The 16,894-nt window shown below is 35.7% G+C and overlaps 1 protein-coding gene across 1 annotated transcript in view; it reads left to right on the forward strand.

Annotated features, from left to right (window-relative positions):
- LOC148939893 (uncharacterized) overlaps positions 1 to 16,894 on the forward strand; it is a 64,540-nt gene that overhangs the window by 26,513 nt on the left and 21,133 nt on the right. The window contains exons 4-5 of the mRNA XM_089105808.1: positions 1,110 to 1,337; positions 10,444 to 10,640. Of these exons, the coding sequence (XP_088961934.1) occupies positions 1,110 to 1,337; positions 10,444 to 10,640 (425 nt within the window). The remainder of the gene's footprint in view (positions 1 to 1,109; positions 1,338 to 10,443; positions 10,641 to 16,894) is intronic.

The following is a 16,894-nucleotide window of genomic DNA, read 5'->3' on the forward strand; positions in this document are numbered from 1 at the left end:
TGAAAAGGTTATAATTAAAAAAAAAAGAGAAAGCATCCGTTCTATTAAGCCTTCTACGACTACTACCACAATTCGACGTATTGCTTAAATGAAATCATCCCTGAAAAAATCTGCAACCCAAATTTTTTTTCTGAAGTTAAGGGTATCTGATGTTCCGGAAAAGGCGTGTTGGGCTATAAAATTTTTACTGGGAGGCGGGAACTCCGAACTATGAGGATTGGGGATTCCCCCCAACTCCTATTTTTGTTCTTGAGCATATAAATATATTTTCTGACTTTATGATCAACGCATCAATAAAATGGCTGTCGGCCCTATTACACCCGTTCTTAGTTGCTTACTCTGGATATATTCCTTCAAATGCTGAAAGGCTATGGTATTATCCTCTGCATCCTAATTGCTCTGAAGACCCTATCATGTAGAACAGTAAAATTAAGGTCTGAAAATACACAACGGTTTCGGATTGATTTTCCTTGGGCATTTTATCTGTGATTTTTCTCTGAAGATCTGATCAAAAATTTTCAGAATTAATTTTGAAAAATCGTTCGTTTCAAAAATTTTGATTTCCCAGAATTTTTCTTTGGGGTGACCTCAATAAGTGAATATTCTGGGAACCACTGTTAGACATAAGGCAGCCATTATGTAATGGATTGGAGATATTCCCCTGTCCTTTGGTATCTAAGCCTTGGACAATATTGCTCAGCATAGAAAAACAAACATTTGGAATTAAGTTGGAGTTGTTTTGAACGTTCCTTCTATAATGAAGAACTTCCTAATTTTTTTTTAAATTTCAATATGAAATGTCAATTATCAATATGTCAAGATTTCATTCAATTCTGACTTTGAACATATAAATGAAGATTATAGAAATTGGGGTCCCGTTTTGTAAGTCGCTATTTTGTATTTTGTGATTTGCTCTTTAAATATAGTTTTTTGTATGGTTATATTTACCATTAGTAGTATTTTAAAAGAAGAAATCTTGGAGTTTAATCGCCATTCATTGTATTAGTGTTTTGTCTTAGTATAGTGTAGTTGGCCTTCAAATTAAACAGAAGGCCATAATTAAGCCGTAGTTTGAAATGCACTAGTAGGATTCTGATTATTTTTTATAGAAAGGAAAGAAGAGAATATGGAAAAAGAAGTGCCTATCGTCGTGCAAAGTAGTTCGTTTGAAGCCGAACAAGCTCAGAAGTCAGCTTATGAAGAACCCTCAAAATCCAATCGAAATCCAGGCACATGGGTTCAATGTTCGAACACATACTGCGAAAAATGGCGCTTTCTTGAGAGGTTTCGTGACCCTTCACTTATTCCAGAGGTTTGGACTTGTAGCATGAATTCAGGTGACCTCTTTTTTTCTTTTTTCTTCATTTTATTTAAATTATTCTATTTATTTCTATAGCTTTTCTCTATTTATTTCTGTAGCTTTTCTTTATTTATTTATTCTAGCTTTATTTATTTAAATAATTCTTATTTCAATTTGTTTTATTCATTTATTTTAGTTAATAGTTTGTTTGATTTTTATTAATATTATTTAAATATATTTTATTACGTTTTTATATTAGTTAATATATTTTTGAATTATTTACTTTTTATTTATTTTAATTCATGTCTCGGACTTGTTTTGCCTCCCGAAAAAGTACGAGTTCTTTACGATAGAGAAACTGAGCATTGATATTTTACGCAATTAGAACGTTGCCATGTACATTAGGTCGCCCTTTTTGCCGCAGTATTATCGTCTCTAAAACTATTGCCATCTACAATTTTACAAAGAATAATAGGTATCTAAGTTATCAAAATGACACAAATTACGATTTTTCTCATTAGTTTTTGTTGGGACATGTTTTCTTCTTTTCCAGCACGTTTGCAGTGATTAGTAAAACTGTGAGTGTGGTAGTTAGCCTGGTTTGGGTAGGAAGCAAATTGATTAGTATGATGATATTTTTCTATTTTTAGAGATGTTGTAGGTACAGCTTTAAGAGAAGAGCAGTGTGGTTTTAGGAAGGATAGAGGATGCATCGAACAAATTTTTACTGTTAGATCAATAATTGAGAAGTGCCTGAGTCATCAAACGTCTTTAGTCCTCAGTTTTATAGATTGTGAACAAGCGTTTCATTCAGCTGATAGAAGAGCTTTATTGAGAGTCCTATCCTTGTATGGTATACCGGATAAATATATTTAAGTTATTAGAATATATTTAAGTGCCATGTACGACAATAACATTGCTACGGTTAAGGTAGGAAATGAGGTTAGTTGCTGGTTTTTATTAAATCAGGAGTTAAGCAGGGTTGTGTTCCATCCCAATTTATACGGATCATTTTGACCGACTTTGTCGTAAGAAGCACATCAAAGGCAATGGGAGACCACGGAATCAAATCCTGGACTTAGATTATGCTGATGATCTAAGCATCCTAGATAAGAGTGTGAGCAAAATGAATTAACTTTTAGAGGTTTTGCGAGTTCAGGGTACTAGAACAGGTTTGAAAATTAATGCTAAGAAGACTAGGTCACTAAGTCGAGGAATAAGTGAAGATGAAAAGGTGACGTTGGGTAACGAAAAGATTGATCAGGTGGCCAGCTTCACTTATCTTGGTAGCATTACTAGTAAAGACGTTAGGAGCAGTGAAGATGTTAAAAGTAGAATAGCCAAGGCTCTGGGTGCTTTTCACAGTTCAGAAAAGTTTGGAAGAATAAGAAGTTAAGTCTGGAAACCAAGATTAAAATATGGTAAGTTCATTGAGCGTATGACTTCAAATAATACTGAATTAGCTGTTGCTACCCCTCCAAACCTGAATACATATTTCAACCCCAAAAGTGGCAGTTTCTCTACAATTGACCTGCAAATTGTGTCTTTAAATATTTTGAATAAAATTTATATAAATAAAATTGATAGTCTATGTACAGATCACTTTGCCATAGCTTGCTCCCTAAACGAATCTGCTGAAACCCTATCACATACCTCCAAATATATCAACACTAAAGCAAATTGGCCTATGTTCCAAAATAAGCTAAATGATGAAATTACAAGTTTCACCCAAAATTCATGCATTTCAAACGCAACAGCTGACACATGCTGCAGTTTTGGCATCTTTACTAATAAATACAGCTAATCATGCTATCCCCAGGACAACACCCAGGAAAACCTTCCCTAAACACATTTCCAAAGCATGGTGGACAAATGAGTGCCAAAATAAATGGAGAACAAAAAAGGCAGCTGGGAGAACATTCTTAAAAAAACCATCACCTAATACATATTTAAAAAAATTACAAGCAGAATCTAATCTAAAAAGGACCATAATAGATGCTAAATATAACTACTGGAATAATTTTGCAAATAATCTCTCCAGAGAAACACATGAGCCAATTATACATAAAGTCATAAGCCACATCTATAGGAAAAAGACTTCCCCCAACCCACTCCTGTATGAGCTTATACATAATAATACACATTATGACAATGACAATGAAAAAGCTAAGCTATTTGCCACTCTTTTTGTTAATAAGCTAACATCAAATAATTGTATGTCCCCAATTCCTATGAACCCAAGTTACCAACCTCGCCCAGGATCCGAGTATATAACCAGCCCATTTTCAATCCGGGAAATGAATAATGCAATACATCATATTAGGACCAAGACTAGCGGCAGCTATGACAATACACCCTACATGGATAAAGAATCTCACCCCTTCATAAAAAGGGCAAATTCTAAATTGTTATTATCGCGCTTTGTCTTCATGTATATTCCCCGCAATCTGGAAATAATCGTGCTACCTACCAATCCTACAGAAAAATAAACCTCAAAATAACCCCGAGTCTTAAATGTCTATAATGATTATGTGATGGGGAAAATAATGGAGAAAATGATCTATTACCGACTCCTCTGGTTTGTTGAAAAAAATAATATGATCCCTCACACTCAAACTGGTTATAGGAAACACCATTCCTCAACAGATGCTTTCATATTGTTAACAAATGCAATAAATGAATCATTCTCAAAAAACAATGTCCTAGTTGCAGCTTTCCTATATTTTGAAGGGGCATATGACAATGTGAACCACCAAATCCTTTTAAATAAACTTGCAAACCTTGGAATACCCCCCCCCCCCCCAAGCTAGTATCTTTTAAAAAATCTTTCATAGAATTGCGAAGTTTCATTGTTTGTGTAGGTTCAGACTCTTCGCCCCAAAAGACAATAACCAAAGGCCTTCCTCAGGAAGCAGTCCTCAGCTGCCTCCTCTTAGCCCTATATCTCTGGGACATGAACCTCCCCCACACGAATCTACAATATGCTGATGATATGGTACTATGGTCATCTGGCAATACCTTGGAGATTGCACAGTCAAATCTGCGAAAGTCACTTTTCCAATTTGAAAAATTCTGTCAACATTCAGATCTACCCAATACACCTACCAAGTCCAAACTAGTCCTATTTCACTGAAAGCAAAATCATGTTAATGTAAGACTAACTCTAAATGGAACAACTATTCCAGAATATAATCATATGAATTACCTAGGTCTCATGCTTGACCAAAAACTTAATTTCCACCTCCACATTTCAAATACAATAAAAAAAATGCTATAGAAAAACAATTATACTAAAAAGACTTCTTTCCACACACTGGGGATGTAAGGAGAAAACCTTACTCCAGTTTTATAAATCACATCTAAGACCCCATATTGACTATGGGCTCATCGTCTATGGTGCATGTGCAAAGACCCAGATGCAAAAAATTGAAACAATACAAAACGATATAATACGTCTCATATTTGGTCTTAGGAAACCCACAAGCGCCAAGTTTCTGCTTATGGAGAGTCGGTTAACAACAATAAAGGAGAGACGTAGCTTTCTCTTGATAAAACATCTTACAAAAATTGAATAAAATATCTCACACACCCTACATAATTGGTTAAGAAATCCAGCCATGTATAGAGGCATTGCAGATGAGTATGCCAATATTCAGAAGAAGTTTCCTGTACCCGCAAAGTATATTGCACCTACTTTCCCCCTTATCCCCTCCATGAAATTGGCCAATCCCCAAAATAAATACTGATTTCTCAAAGTGGACTAAAGATTTAAATCCTATTGCTTTTGTTCAGACGAGATTCACTGATCTTAATACAATTACTTATAAAAACCATTTCCAAATCTTTGTTGATCGGTCCAAAATGAATGCGAAGGTAGCAATTGGTGCTTTCCTTCCTCACCTGAAAATTGCAATGGGTGAGATATTGTATAATAATGTATCTATAATGTCTGCAGAGTTAAACTCCATAATCATTGCATTAGAACACCTTATGGAAAATAAACCTTTGATTGCTAATTCAAATAATATTATAGTTTATTCTGACTCTTTATCAAGCCTTGAGCTGCTGTCTTCAGCTCCTCAGTATAAGCTGGATATTGAAACTTATCATTGTCTTAGTATTATAGATAATCTTGCTTCAAGTGACATAAGAACTTATCTTCAGTATATTTCTAGCCACTCTGGTATAAGTGGTAATCATCAGGCTGATGAAATAGCAAAAATGCTATAAATATTGACCAGCCAAGTTGGAGACCAATCCCCATTAGAGATATTTTCCGATGGAGACTATCAGAAATTATGTTTAATAAAAACAATCCTACTCTTTCCCCCTTTCCCAATAAGTATTTTTCTAAAATTTATCATAGAATTCATTTGGAACAAATGGACTAAATTTTCTTGCATTCTCGTATCAGTTTCCTTATTCAAGTGGTTCAGTTCCCCTGTCCCCTCTTCGCAGGTATTGTATTAGGAATTGAAGCAATTGACCACTGCCTATTTGAATGTAATATGCTGACGTCTGCACAGCATACCTTGCACTGTAAACTGTTAAAGTTCTTCAAACACCACATAATCTCACTATCAGCCAAGAGCCTAGCCGACTATACCTGCACACAGAACAGAGAAATCGATATCTATCATCTTATAATTGAACTCCTTGAGTCGAAAGATCTACTGAAAGATATCTGAGATTATCTAATAAATAAGAGACAACCAAGCCAATAGATCTGTAGCCCACAGAGTGAAGCAAACTAAAAAGGGCTAAATAGTATCAACTGAAAAGCCCGCCTGCTGTGAAATAGAAGAAGAAGAAGAAAATATTGGATACTACAGTGGTCAAATATGGTTCTGAAGCATGGACGCTCCGAAAAGCGGATGAAGATTTGCTAGATGTTTTCCAGAGAAATTGCCTACGGATTGTTCTGGCTACCCAGCTGACTGACTGTATTTCAAACAGTAGGCTGTACGAAAAGTGTGGTTCATTCCCGCTTTCTAAGGTTGTGTTCTATCCCCATTTATATCGATCATTTTGACGGACTTTGTCTTAAGGAGCACATCAAAGGCAATGGAAGAACACGGAATCAAATGGGGGGGGGGGGACTCTTATATGCTTTAGTTATGCCGATGATTTCAGCATCCACAGGAAAATGTTGGCAAAATGAATGAAATTTTGGAGGTTTTGCGATTTCATGGTGCAAGAATAATTTTGAAAATCACTGTTCTAAGACTAGGTCGCTAAAAGTCGCTAAGACTAGGAATAAGTTAAGGTGAAAAAGTTAAGCTGGGTAACGAGAAGATCAATCAAGTGGATAGTTTCACATACCTAAATAGTATTATTAATAAAGACGATGACAGCAGTGACAATGTCAACAGTAGAATAGCCAAGGCCCAGGGAGTTCTTTCACGTTCTATAGAAGTTTGGAAGAATAGGAAGATAAGTTTGCGAGCCAAGATTAAAATATTGGAGGCTACAGTGATGACTGTGGTTAAGTATGGTTCTGAAGCGTGGGTGCTCCGAAAAATGGAGGAAGATTTGGTAGATGTTTTCTAAAAAAAGTCTCGTACGGATTGTTTTGAGTACCCGACTTACTGGCCATATCTCAAACAATAGGCTGTACGAAAAATGGGGTTCGACTCGGCTTTCTAGGATTATAGTGAAAGGCTAGGACATGTTTTGAGGATGAAGGATGACAGTTGCTAAATATTACCCTTTTTGGCCAACTGTCTAGTGCCAAACGAAAAGCATTTGACAGTTGCTAAATATTACCCTTTTTGGCCAACTGTCTAGTGCCAAACGAAAAGGAGGTTGTCGTAAGGAAAGATTTGAGGCAAATGGGTAGTTCCTGGGATGGTGTAAATAGGGAAGCTTTGAATAAACTTGGTTGAAGGAGGAATGTGCGTAGCTGTATTGAGCTCTATCGGTCTGGTGCTGCAATGAGTTGTTGTTAGTAGTAGTATAACAAAAATTTATAAAAGTAGATTACTGTTGATTGCTAATCGATTTTCGAAAATAGGCGAAATCAAGCTCCATAAAGCCCCGCTTATTTAATTGTATATCAATTTGTTTTCATTTCTTTTTAAAGTTCTGATAAGTTGTGTGTTCCCCATGGACAATTTTTGAATTTCAGCTTGAGATATAGTATTTCCATATTTCGGCCAACTTATTGTTTTTTCTTAATAGCATACTTGGGGACGCGTTTTGGTCTTTTCGAGACATTTACTGTTATCAGTAGAACTGTTTTGTAAATTTCATTACATTTCGATTGCTAATCAATCGTCGGAATGACGAAATCAAGCTCAATAAATTATTGCTTTTTTGACTTCACCATCTGTTTTCATTTCCTTTTGTTTAAGTTTTGTCCGTCTCTTGAATTAGACGTTTTTCATGGGCGTATTACTCACTTTAATTCATGATTCATTTAAACAAAGCATTTTACAATTTTTCCAGTTTCGGACAGGCACCCTTTGTGTCTGAGTTATTAAAGTCAGGGATATTGAGAATGTAGGGTGTCGAGGTAGAAAGTTAGGCAGAATATTGGTGAGGATTTAAGACACAACCTGATTTATTGAATAATAGCTACATTTATACACCGCCTGTATTTATCAAATAGATTTTCTTCTTTTTTAGAAAGTATGCTAAAAAAGTTTTGTTGGGGAGGATGTATTTTTTTTATATGTCGCCTGTATTTAAAAAAAAAAAAAATCCGACACTTATTAGTCATTTGAACAGTTGAAAACGAAAGAGAGTTAATTTTTCTGTTTAGAAATGAATAAAAATTAATTCCATTCTTTTTGAGGAGTAGAATATTATTATTTTTTTTATTTTTCTTACACAAACCTTTTAAATAACTTTAAACTAAGCTACTTACGAAACTTTCAAATCATTTTTAATTTTTCTTTGTGTATGTAAATGTGTCCATTCATTTTGAATTGAAGTTTTCAAGTATTTTGCAGTAAGTTGCATCAAGACATGGCTAATTGTAGACTACAATTGTAATTGTAGCTTTCTTTTTTAATTCAGAAAAGAGTTTAATAAAATTTACGGGTAGTAGCCACTTTTATAGATCTCAACTGAAGTTCAGATTTTCTTCTTTTTTTGTAGAAAGTGCGTTGTAAAAATTTCCGTTGGAGAGGATGTGTTTTGTTTGCTATAGTTAAAACTGGGTTCAGATAAACTAATGAGCCGTTTGGGCTATTTTGAATGGCTCAAATGGTTATCGTATTCAAGTTATAAGTGTTTTTTTTTTTCTTTTATTAATTTTGACTACTTTTATTTTTTTATTGTTGTTATTATTATCAATCACTCTTGTACAGTACTATGTTCTATTCAGATAAGACTCTAAAATCAGCGAAATTTCTCAGGTAACAAAAGGCTTAGTAAACCAAACCAGCGAATACAAAGCTAAAAATATGCAACACCAAACAGCTCAAGAAAAAGTAACTCTCCCATTGAAGGCGTCGTTGTTTTCGATTCAACAGATTGCTATTGTTTGAACTTTTACGGACGAACAGTGTTGCCAAATTTAATTAATGGTTTTTATTTATATATCTTAGCATAGCATCTTCAGTCTAAAAAGATTTAGCTCTTTTTCTGGAGTTTCAAATTTTTCTTTTCACTGTTTTTTCGTGCCTTGGTGTGTCTACGACATAAGGACTTTAGGATATAAGCATCTAGCCAATCGACCTTCATGTGCAGTTATGGAGTTTTTGGTAGTGACGGGTTCCAAATTAAGAAAAAAGGAAACGTGAGTGGGAAACCAGCAAAAAAAAAAGCTAAAAACATATGGCACCAAAATATGGTTGAAAAAAAACACATGGTAGAAACATATGGCTCGGGAACTTGTAGCTTCCCTGGACCCATCACTAAGATGGATCCAGGGAGGGGGGGGGGGCAAAATGCTTTTGTGTTGATGTCTTTGGCACTTATGCGAAACTAGAGTGATAAGAGGGTAATCTGACTCGAAGAAGTGGACGACTAAACCTTCTCTGGTCGTTGCGGTCACATCTTGCTTATCGAGATTTTTTATTTTTCATGAGGATCTTTCATGAAACTAATTTCAGTTATGAATGGGAACCATTAGATAAGATCTATCTGAATTTCATTATGCAATTCTCTGTAAAAAGTTGCCCCAGCTTTCCGTACCTACTTAACTACCACCCTTGTCGTAAATTTCGAGTTTTACGAATTTGGACCATTTCGTGTAAAGCCCCTTTTTAATCTAGACATTGTGTGATTAGTCGATCCAAAGTTCAGCTTTTAACTCGGTTTCTTCGATTTTAACATGAGTATGGCTTATTAACGTGCGGACGTTTCAGTTTGGGTAAACGAAGTTTTAACTTGGGTAGAAGCGCAAAGAGTCGGAAACCATGTTTCCATCTGTTTTGAACCAAAAATGGCGTACTTTGCGCTACTACCAAAATCTTTTTTTTTTCAGAACCGCCGTTTTGCTTCAAAATCAGGGAGATGTGACTTAAACGGTTTTGTTTAACCTGAAACTGAAAGACGAACAATAAATTAAAAAATTAAATTTTTATATAATTATTATAAATTTTATGCTAAGTTTTTTTTCTCAGACATTGTATTTCATCTTAAATATTATGTTTTGTTAATTGCAAAGAAAATAGATGCAGTTGTAATTTCCTTTAAAATAAGCCCTTAAACAACTCGCCATGATATTTCAGTGCCCGCTAGCGGTGACGGAAAAAGAAAAGGAAAAGACATCAGCGCTACCCATGCCAAAAAGGGATTTTCGTTGTTGTTCAAGCCAGGGGACTGTAAGTTTACAGAACAGTTATCGACAATGGTAATTTCAATGATGTGCATGTTATTGATCCGACTCCATTTTTGAGGGCTTTCAAGCTATTTTTCGAAATTCGAATAAATTAGTTTTTAAAATAATATTTTAAAACTAGCCGCTTTGATATCGGCAACAAATGTCATTTTTTCTAACTGGAAGGGAAAAAGACGCTAGAAAAATAGTACAGGACTAAATTCAATATTTTTTGTTTTTATTTATTTTTGTAAGAAGGTTTAGCTCCGGGGAAATATTGATGAGTAATATTGTTTTATTTCATTGTGTATGCATGTGTACTAATTGACAAAAAAAAAATGTATGTCTAATCGTGATTATCAATTGTTTATAGATGTCACCTATAATGATTGTTCAATCCCCGAAGAGTCTTGGAGTAAAGAAGAAGAAGTATCATCCGTTTACACAGCTTACGTACCAGGATCCCTTGTATGGGCAAAAATCAAAGGATACCCATGGTGGCCGGGTATGGTAGTTCAAGATCCAGATATTGACAAATTTTTTCAGTTGGATGGATTTTCGGAACTTCCTGTAAGTGTTTGTGTCTTTTCTTTGTGATTTGCCCCAAGATCATCTCGAAATATTATTTCCGTAAGGTTGTTTTTGTTGAGGTTCTCAGCAAATAGTCTAGTTTATAATGGGTAAATTTAGCTTTTTTGTTAAAAAAAAAAGATAAATTGCATATATGTTTTTATTATATGATTTTTGTTTATATGTTTTTTAAAAATTGTTTATATGTTTTTTGTTTAATTGTTTATATGTTGTTTTTTTATATTGTTTTTTATAATATGTTTGTTGTCGTATGCAAACATGGGAGACCTGTCCTAAAATAGAGCTTTGTCTTATACGAAGATGCTTCTCACTATCGAATTTAAAATAAGAAATACTGCTACTACTAACAGCTCACTGCAGCACTAAGCCACCTGTGGGCAGTAAAGCTGCGCAGGTACCTATACCCTAATCTAGTCAAAGGTTTACTATCGACCTCCTCCCTTGAAGTTTCATTTAAATGTTCTGTCGTTTACTAGGCTAAACTTTCCTTGACGGTTGCCATTCCTGAGGGTTACCGTGCTGCGCTGATTGCAGTCTGGTTAGACAAACTCGTGAAATGTCCACCCTGGTGCCACTATGAGGCCACGGTAGCAAAAAAAAAAAACGAGACAAATTTGATTGTGAAAGAAGAATCCAAAAAAGAAAGAGCTCCTTGCTTTATTAATGTTGCAATAAGGTGGCAATTCAGTGAGGCGTGCTTATCGATATGACTGTCCAGCAGTGAGGGAGAACTGGGACGTCAAGTGCATGTTTGCTAGAGTAACAACTAGGGAAGTAGTTCCTTCAATTCTTTCAAGCTTTTGTTCTTTCGCTTCTTTCATTTCCTTTTACTTCTTTCAGACTCTGTTCATGCTTTACTCATTGAGATTCCTCGGTTTACATAGCTATATGTTCTTTTAAAGCAGTTGATTATATTCCAGTTCATTACCACCATGCAGGGTGTGTTCTATAACTTAGTTATTATTTTAAATACTCCATTTGTTGACAACTCACTGCATTAGCAAGCCACCTGAGACAAACGCAAGCTTCTCCTCTGCCACAACCTCTTCAAAGCCTCATTTTTTAACCGTACATCAGGAGTTTCAGCTTTTTTTATTCCTAATTTCACATACTTGTAAAGCGAGCTGGGTGGTTGAAGGTTTTCGCGGGGAACAGCGATCCCCAGCTTTCTTGCACATGAGGTTCTCACCCAATGGAAGTGAGCTTTCCAAGAGAGGTCAGTGGAGAACTGAATTCCTTGGAGACGAAGCTCGTCGACTATCTTTATAGCTTTATTCATGAAGATGGTTTTGGAGTGTATATGTAACACTTTCGATCAGGATATCAGCAGATCCTTTGTTTTTGATGCGTCGAAATTGACCATACATGCACTAAACCAATTTTCGATTTTTAAAAGATCAGTGTGCAGGGAAGCTTGGGCTGGGTCTTTATGGGACTGCTGCATGTGTCGTGATATCGTCGGCAAAGTGATGCAGACAGCTTTCAAGGTTGTCTTCCACGTTATTTATGTAGATAAAGAAAAGTGTAGGTCCCAAGAAAATATCCTGAGGTACACCTGCCTTTATTGGATGTTTGTTGGAAGTGAACCCACCAAGAGCAATTCATACTGATCGAAAGTACTCGATCAAGAGTAACAGGCTTCCGTGGATACCATACGCGTAGTTTCTTTAGTAGGCCGCGGTGCCATACTCTGTTGAAAGCTTTAGCGGTATCGTAGAACAATTGCCTGATCTCGCATCCTTTTGGTAGAAGAGCGATCCACTCTGGGCCACTGAATAGTCAAGCTCTGACCGTATCTGGTGGGACCCATATTGGTGGTCGCCTAAAAGGTCATGTAACTCCAGCTACTGATAAAGTGAGATAAGATGTGTATTTTAAAAAAATTGTCATCAGAATCTCCGAATAGCCGAATTGAGATCTCGGGATCAATAAATAAAAACAGTGTAAATAAAGAGTATAAAAAGCAATGAAAACTAAAAGACTGATAAAAGAATACCAAAACTAAAAATATCTGAATGAAAATCCATTCGTTAGTCATTATTGAAACTCAGATTCGTCATAACATGTTTAAAAGATAAAATTAGGTAAAATTGAATAAAACAAAAAGACATGTACGAAAAAATTTAAAGGGGACATTAAAAAAAATAAGAGGAAAAAAAACAAGCGAACAAAATACGGGCAGCGCCTGTACAAATTATTAAAAAAGGGGGAAACTAGCTGGATATTTTGTTTATTTTTTCCGTACTGTAGGTAACAAAGTTTTTTTTTGTATCTGGAAGTACTACTGAAAAGGGGAGACATTGTAGGAAGAGGCTGGGAAACGGCCCAATGAGGGCGGAAGCTGGGAGAGGAATGTCTTTTCTGGAAAATGTATTCCATGTGAGGGTTTGTCTGAGTATTAAAAAAATGGGGGCATAACGTACTTTTTCTGTACTCAAGCGTTTCTAACGTAGATATTCTTAAGAAGGAGTATTGGACTTTGCCTTTTTTTAAAATCACTCACAGGGTCGCTTTGTCTGAGATATTCAATTTTATCTGACTTTTCCTTGGAAATGCTGGGGTGCCAAACTGGACAAGCATATTTGAGGTGAGGATGGACAAAGAAGGCATAAATACTTAAACAATATGAAGGGGGGAGACCAAATTTAATGATAAGTTTAAAAAAGGAGATGAATACGTTAGCTTCACGGATGCTGTTTTAGCATGGATTCCCCACTTTATATTAGAAGAAATTGTGACGCCAAGTAATTTAAAGGAGGTCATCAAGATTTCAGGAGGGATGGGATTAAGAAAACGGGGCGGAGATTTAAGGAGACAAATTAGTATTATCATGGAATTAGGAGGGACAACTCTCATGCCCAAGTTCGAGGGATTTTTTTCGATGTCATTGAGGATACTCATAGGGTCGGTCATTAAATTTATATAGCATGTTTCAGCAACCGTAGGGTCTTCGACAACTTTCCATCGGTCAGGAAATTCCTTTTTCATGAATCAGAAAAGGAGGGGCCAAGGAGAGTAACTTGGGGTACTCCATTGTGAGCAGGGAGAGAATTATAATAATGATTCAGATATTTTGCTACTTGGGATCTATTTGATAAGGAGGCAACCAATTTCACCTGACGCTTTTGCAACTTTCCCAATGCAGGAGAGGAGACCAGTAGGGCTACATGAGCCTATGCTCATTAGCTTAGGTATAAGAATTACATGGACGGAATTCCATGTGTACAGAAAGGTTCCCGAGCGAAAACATAGCCGAAAAGCGATGACAAAGGTGCAGCTAGTGTGGCGCTGCAAGACTGGGAGCAAAATAGTTCATACGATCAATTACAGTACCTGTTCGATCAGGAAATTTGGCAACATCTTTACTGTCATTATCTTGATTCGAGAATTTGCAGACGTGTTAGCAGTAACTTTGTTCTTTGTCTGTGGACCTTGCACGACAGTCCCGTCTTTGATTTTTAGGGAAGGAATTGAAGTTCACCTAGAAGATGATTAAGCCTTTTTATTAGCTCTCCACCTTCTTTTAGTACAAGCATGTCGAAGCTTGGTAGTGAATTTCTCCCTGTACTGAACCCAAGATAGCTGAATCTCGTGGATGGTGTCTTCACGTGCTTTGGTGAAATCAGTCTGTCCTTTTCGCTCTTTGAGACTAATCATCACTTGTGTGCCTTTTGTTTTTCTCGGATCGTTTTTTTTTTGCAGTGAGCATTGAACCAAGGTTTGTCCTTCTTGGATCCGCTTCTATGGAATGCAGGTTTTGATAGAGTCACCTGCTGGTACTTTACTATAGCCTTCTCTGGGCCTCCAAGGAGGAAGGCTTTCTGTTGCTGAGAAGAAAGAGCATTTCTTAAGCCATCTCAAGCCAGCCATTGAGCCATATCCTATTTTGTATTGTCAGATCAGTCGGTTGTGCTTTATTGGGAGAGTAACACCACACGCAATGACGGCAATGTGGTCACTTTTGAAAGGCTGAGCGTCAAACTTAAAAGAGTGTGGGTGATCCACCAGGAAGAGACCAAGAATAGATGATCAAGGAGCCCATACAAGAGAGATGGATAATACCGGTTTGGTCCCTCCTTATCAGTACCATTGCTACAAAACCATACATTATTATGGACATTAAAGTTTCCATGAAGGATTGCTGTAGGATTGGCAGATTTGCCCTGAATATAATCGAGGGAGGTTTCAAGATAGCCAGTAATCTGGCAGTTCAGAGTGTTAATTATAGTTCTGATGATTACTGATTCGTTTGGAAGAGTTACCCTAAACTGTAGTGATAGTGATAGTGATATATTTAATTAACAAAAAGTTTAAATACAAAAATCAATATGATTCACCCAAAACCAAATAGTTGACGTGGGGTGAAACATTTAAAAAAAAAAAAAATAATAATACATACATGTAACATCATTCAAATACACTATAATAAGAAAGAAAGATAAAAAGAGAGAAAAGAAAAGAAAGAAAAAAAAATAAATAAAGAATAATAATAATAGTACAGGGACAGCAACTACATACCATATTCATGTTATGGGGTCGCACTCACAAACCAACAAGCAATTACAACTTAATTTAAATTAAATCAAATCAAGTCACCTCCAAAACAAAAAAAAACTAGAATTCATACTTACTTAATAATTTTTCTTTCAATTTTGCTTTAAAACCACTAAAATTTTCAAGTTTCTTCATATCATTATCCAAATTATTCCATAAATTTATACCCTTTATAACAAAAGAAAACGTGGACATGGCAGACACTATAGGTGAAGTATAATAATCATTTTTACCCCTAGTATTTTGGTTATGTATATTCCATCAGCTGTAAAACCAACCATTAAAGCACTCCGGCAGCTGCTTTATATTGTATCTATACATAAATACTAATATATAAAAATTATGAAGACCCGCCGCTGGCAATATCCTAAAACCCCTATAAACTTCTCAAACTGATTCTCTTCCTCATTTTCCTGATAATACTCTAATAGACTTGTTTTGGATAATTCGCACAGGATTAACAATTGAAGAAAATGTACCCATGTATACGGAAGAACAATACAAAATATAGGAATAGATTAACGAAAAATAGAGAAGCCTAAGTATACTTATTGGAAACATATATTTAAGTTTACGAATCATCCCCAAATTACGTGATAGAATCCGGGATAAAGTTTCAATATGGGATCGGAAACTGAGAGTCTCATCTATAATAATGCCAAGATACTTTACTGTCTTTTGACGAGCAATCATGCCATCTTCATATGCTATTTGCTGTATCCATGGATAATAATTCGATGTCCTCGAAAGTATAAGAAAATTACTCTTAGAGGGGTTCACCTTTAGCTGATTCACTCTCAGTCATCTTGAAACCTCATTTAGCGATTCTCGTACACTCTCTAGGAGCAATCTCTCTGACTTTGCAATCACCACTAAAGCAGTATCATGAGCAAACATAGGCGCTGTAGCCGCGCTATTCTTTTTGACAATCTCACTCATTCTTGTTTCCAGTTTACTAACAGACTGTGGAAGATCATTCACAAAAATTAAAAATAATAAGGGTCCAAGCACCGAACCCTTTGGAACTCCACACTCAATACAATTTTCATGAGAACCCATATTACCAATTTGAACATATTGTTTTCTACAAGACAAAAAAGAACGTAAAAACGAAAGAGCTGGACCCCTAATCCCATAAATTTCACACTTCATTAACAGAATATCATGACTGACTGTATCAAAAGCCTTTACAATATCTAAAAATACAGTTGCCACTTTATATCCATTATCCAACGCCATATTAATAATGCTAGTCAAATATATGTTTGCTTGCTCAGTAGTACGATCTTGACGGAATCCAAATTGTGTAGGAGTAAATATTCTCTGGTCTTCCAGATATTGATAAATTCTGACCGAAAAGCATTTTTCTAGTATCCTAGACATAATGGGTAAAATCAAAATTGGTCTATAATTTTCAATATCACCAGTATTCCCTCCTTTATGTATTGGTATTACTTTCGCTGATTTAAAACAACTCGGAAACACTCCCTATTTTAGACCCTGATTAATTAATGAAAAAAAAGTTTGAGCAATCACATCCCAAAGTATTTTTATTACTCTAATTGAAACAATATCAGAGCCAGAAGCGGTACCTTTCATACCATAAACAATGTTTCGAACTTCAGATTCTTGAACTGGGAGTAGATTTAAAGAGATTTCCAACTCCTTATGAAGGTAAT

This window comes from Artemia sp. Qi Xiang Cuo, chromosome 20, assembly GCF_049724085.1.
Source record: "Artemia sp. Qi Xiang Cuo chromosome 20, ASM4972408v1, whole genome shotgun sequence".
In the NCBI taxonomy this organism is placed as follows: Eukaryota; Metazoa; Arthropoda; class Branchiopoda; order Anostraca; family Artemiidae; genus Artemia; species Artemia sp. Qi Xiang Cuo.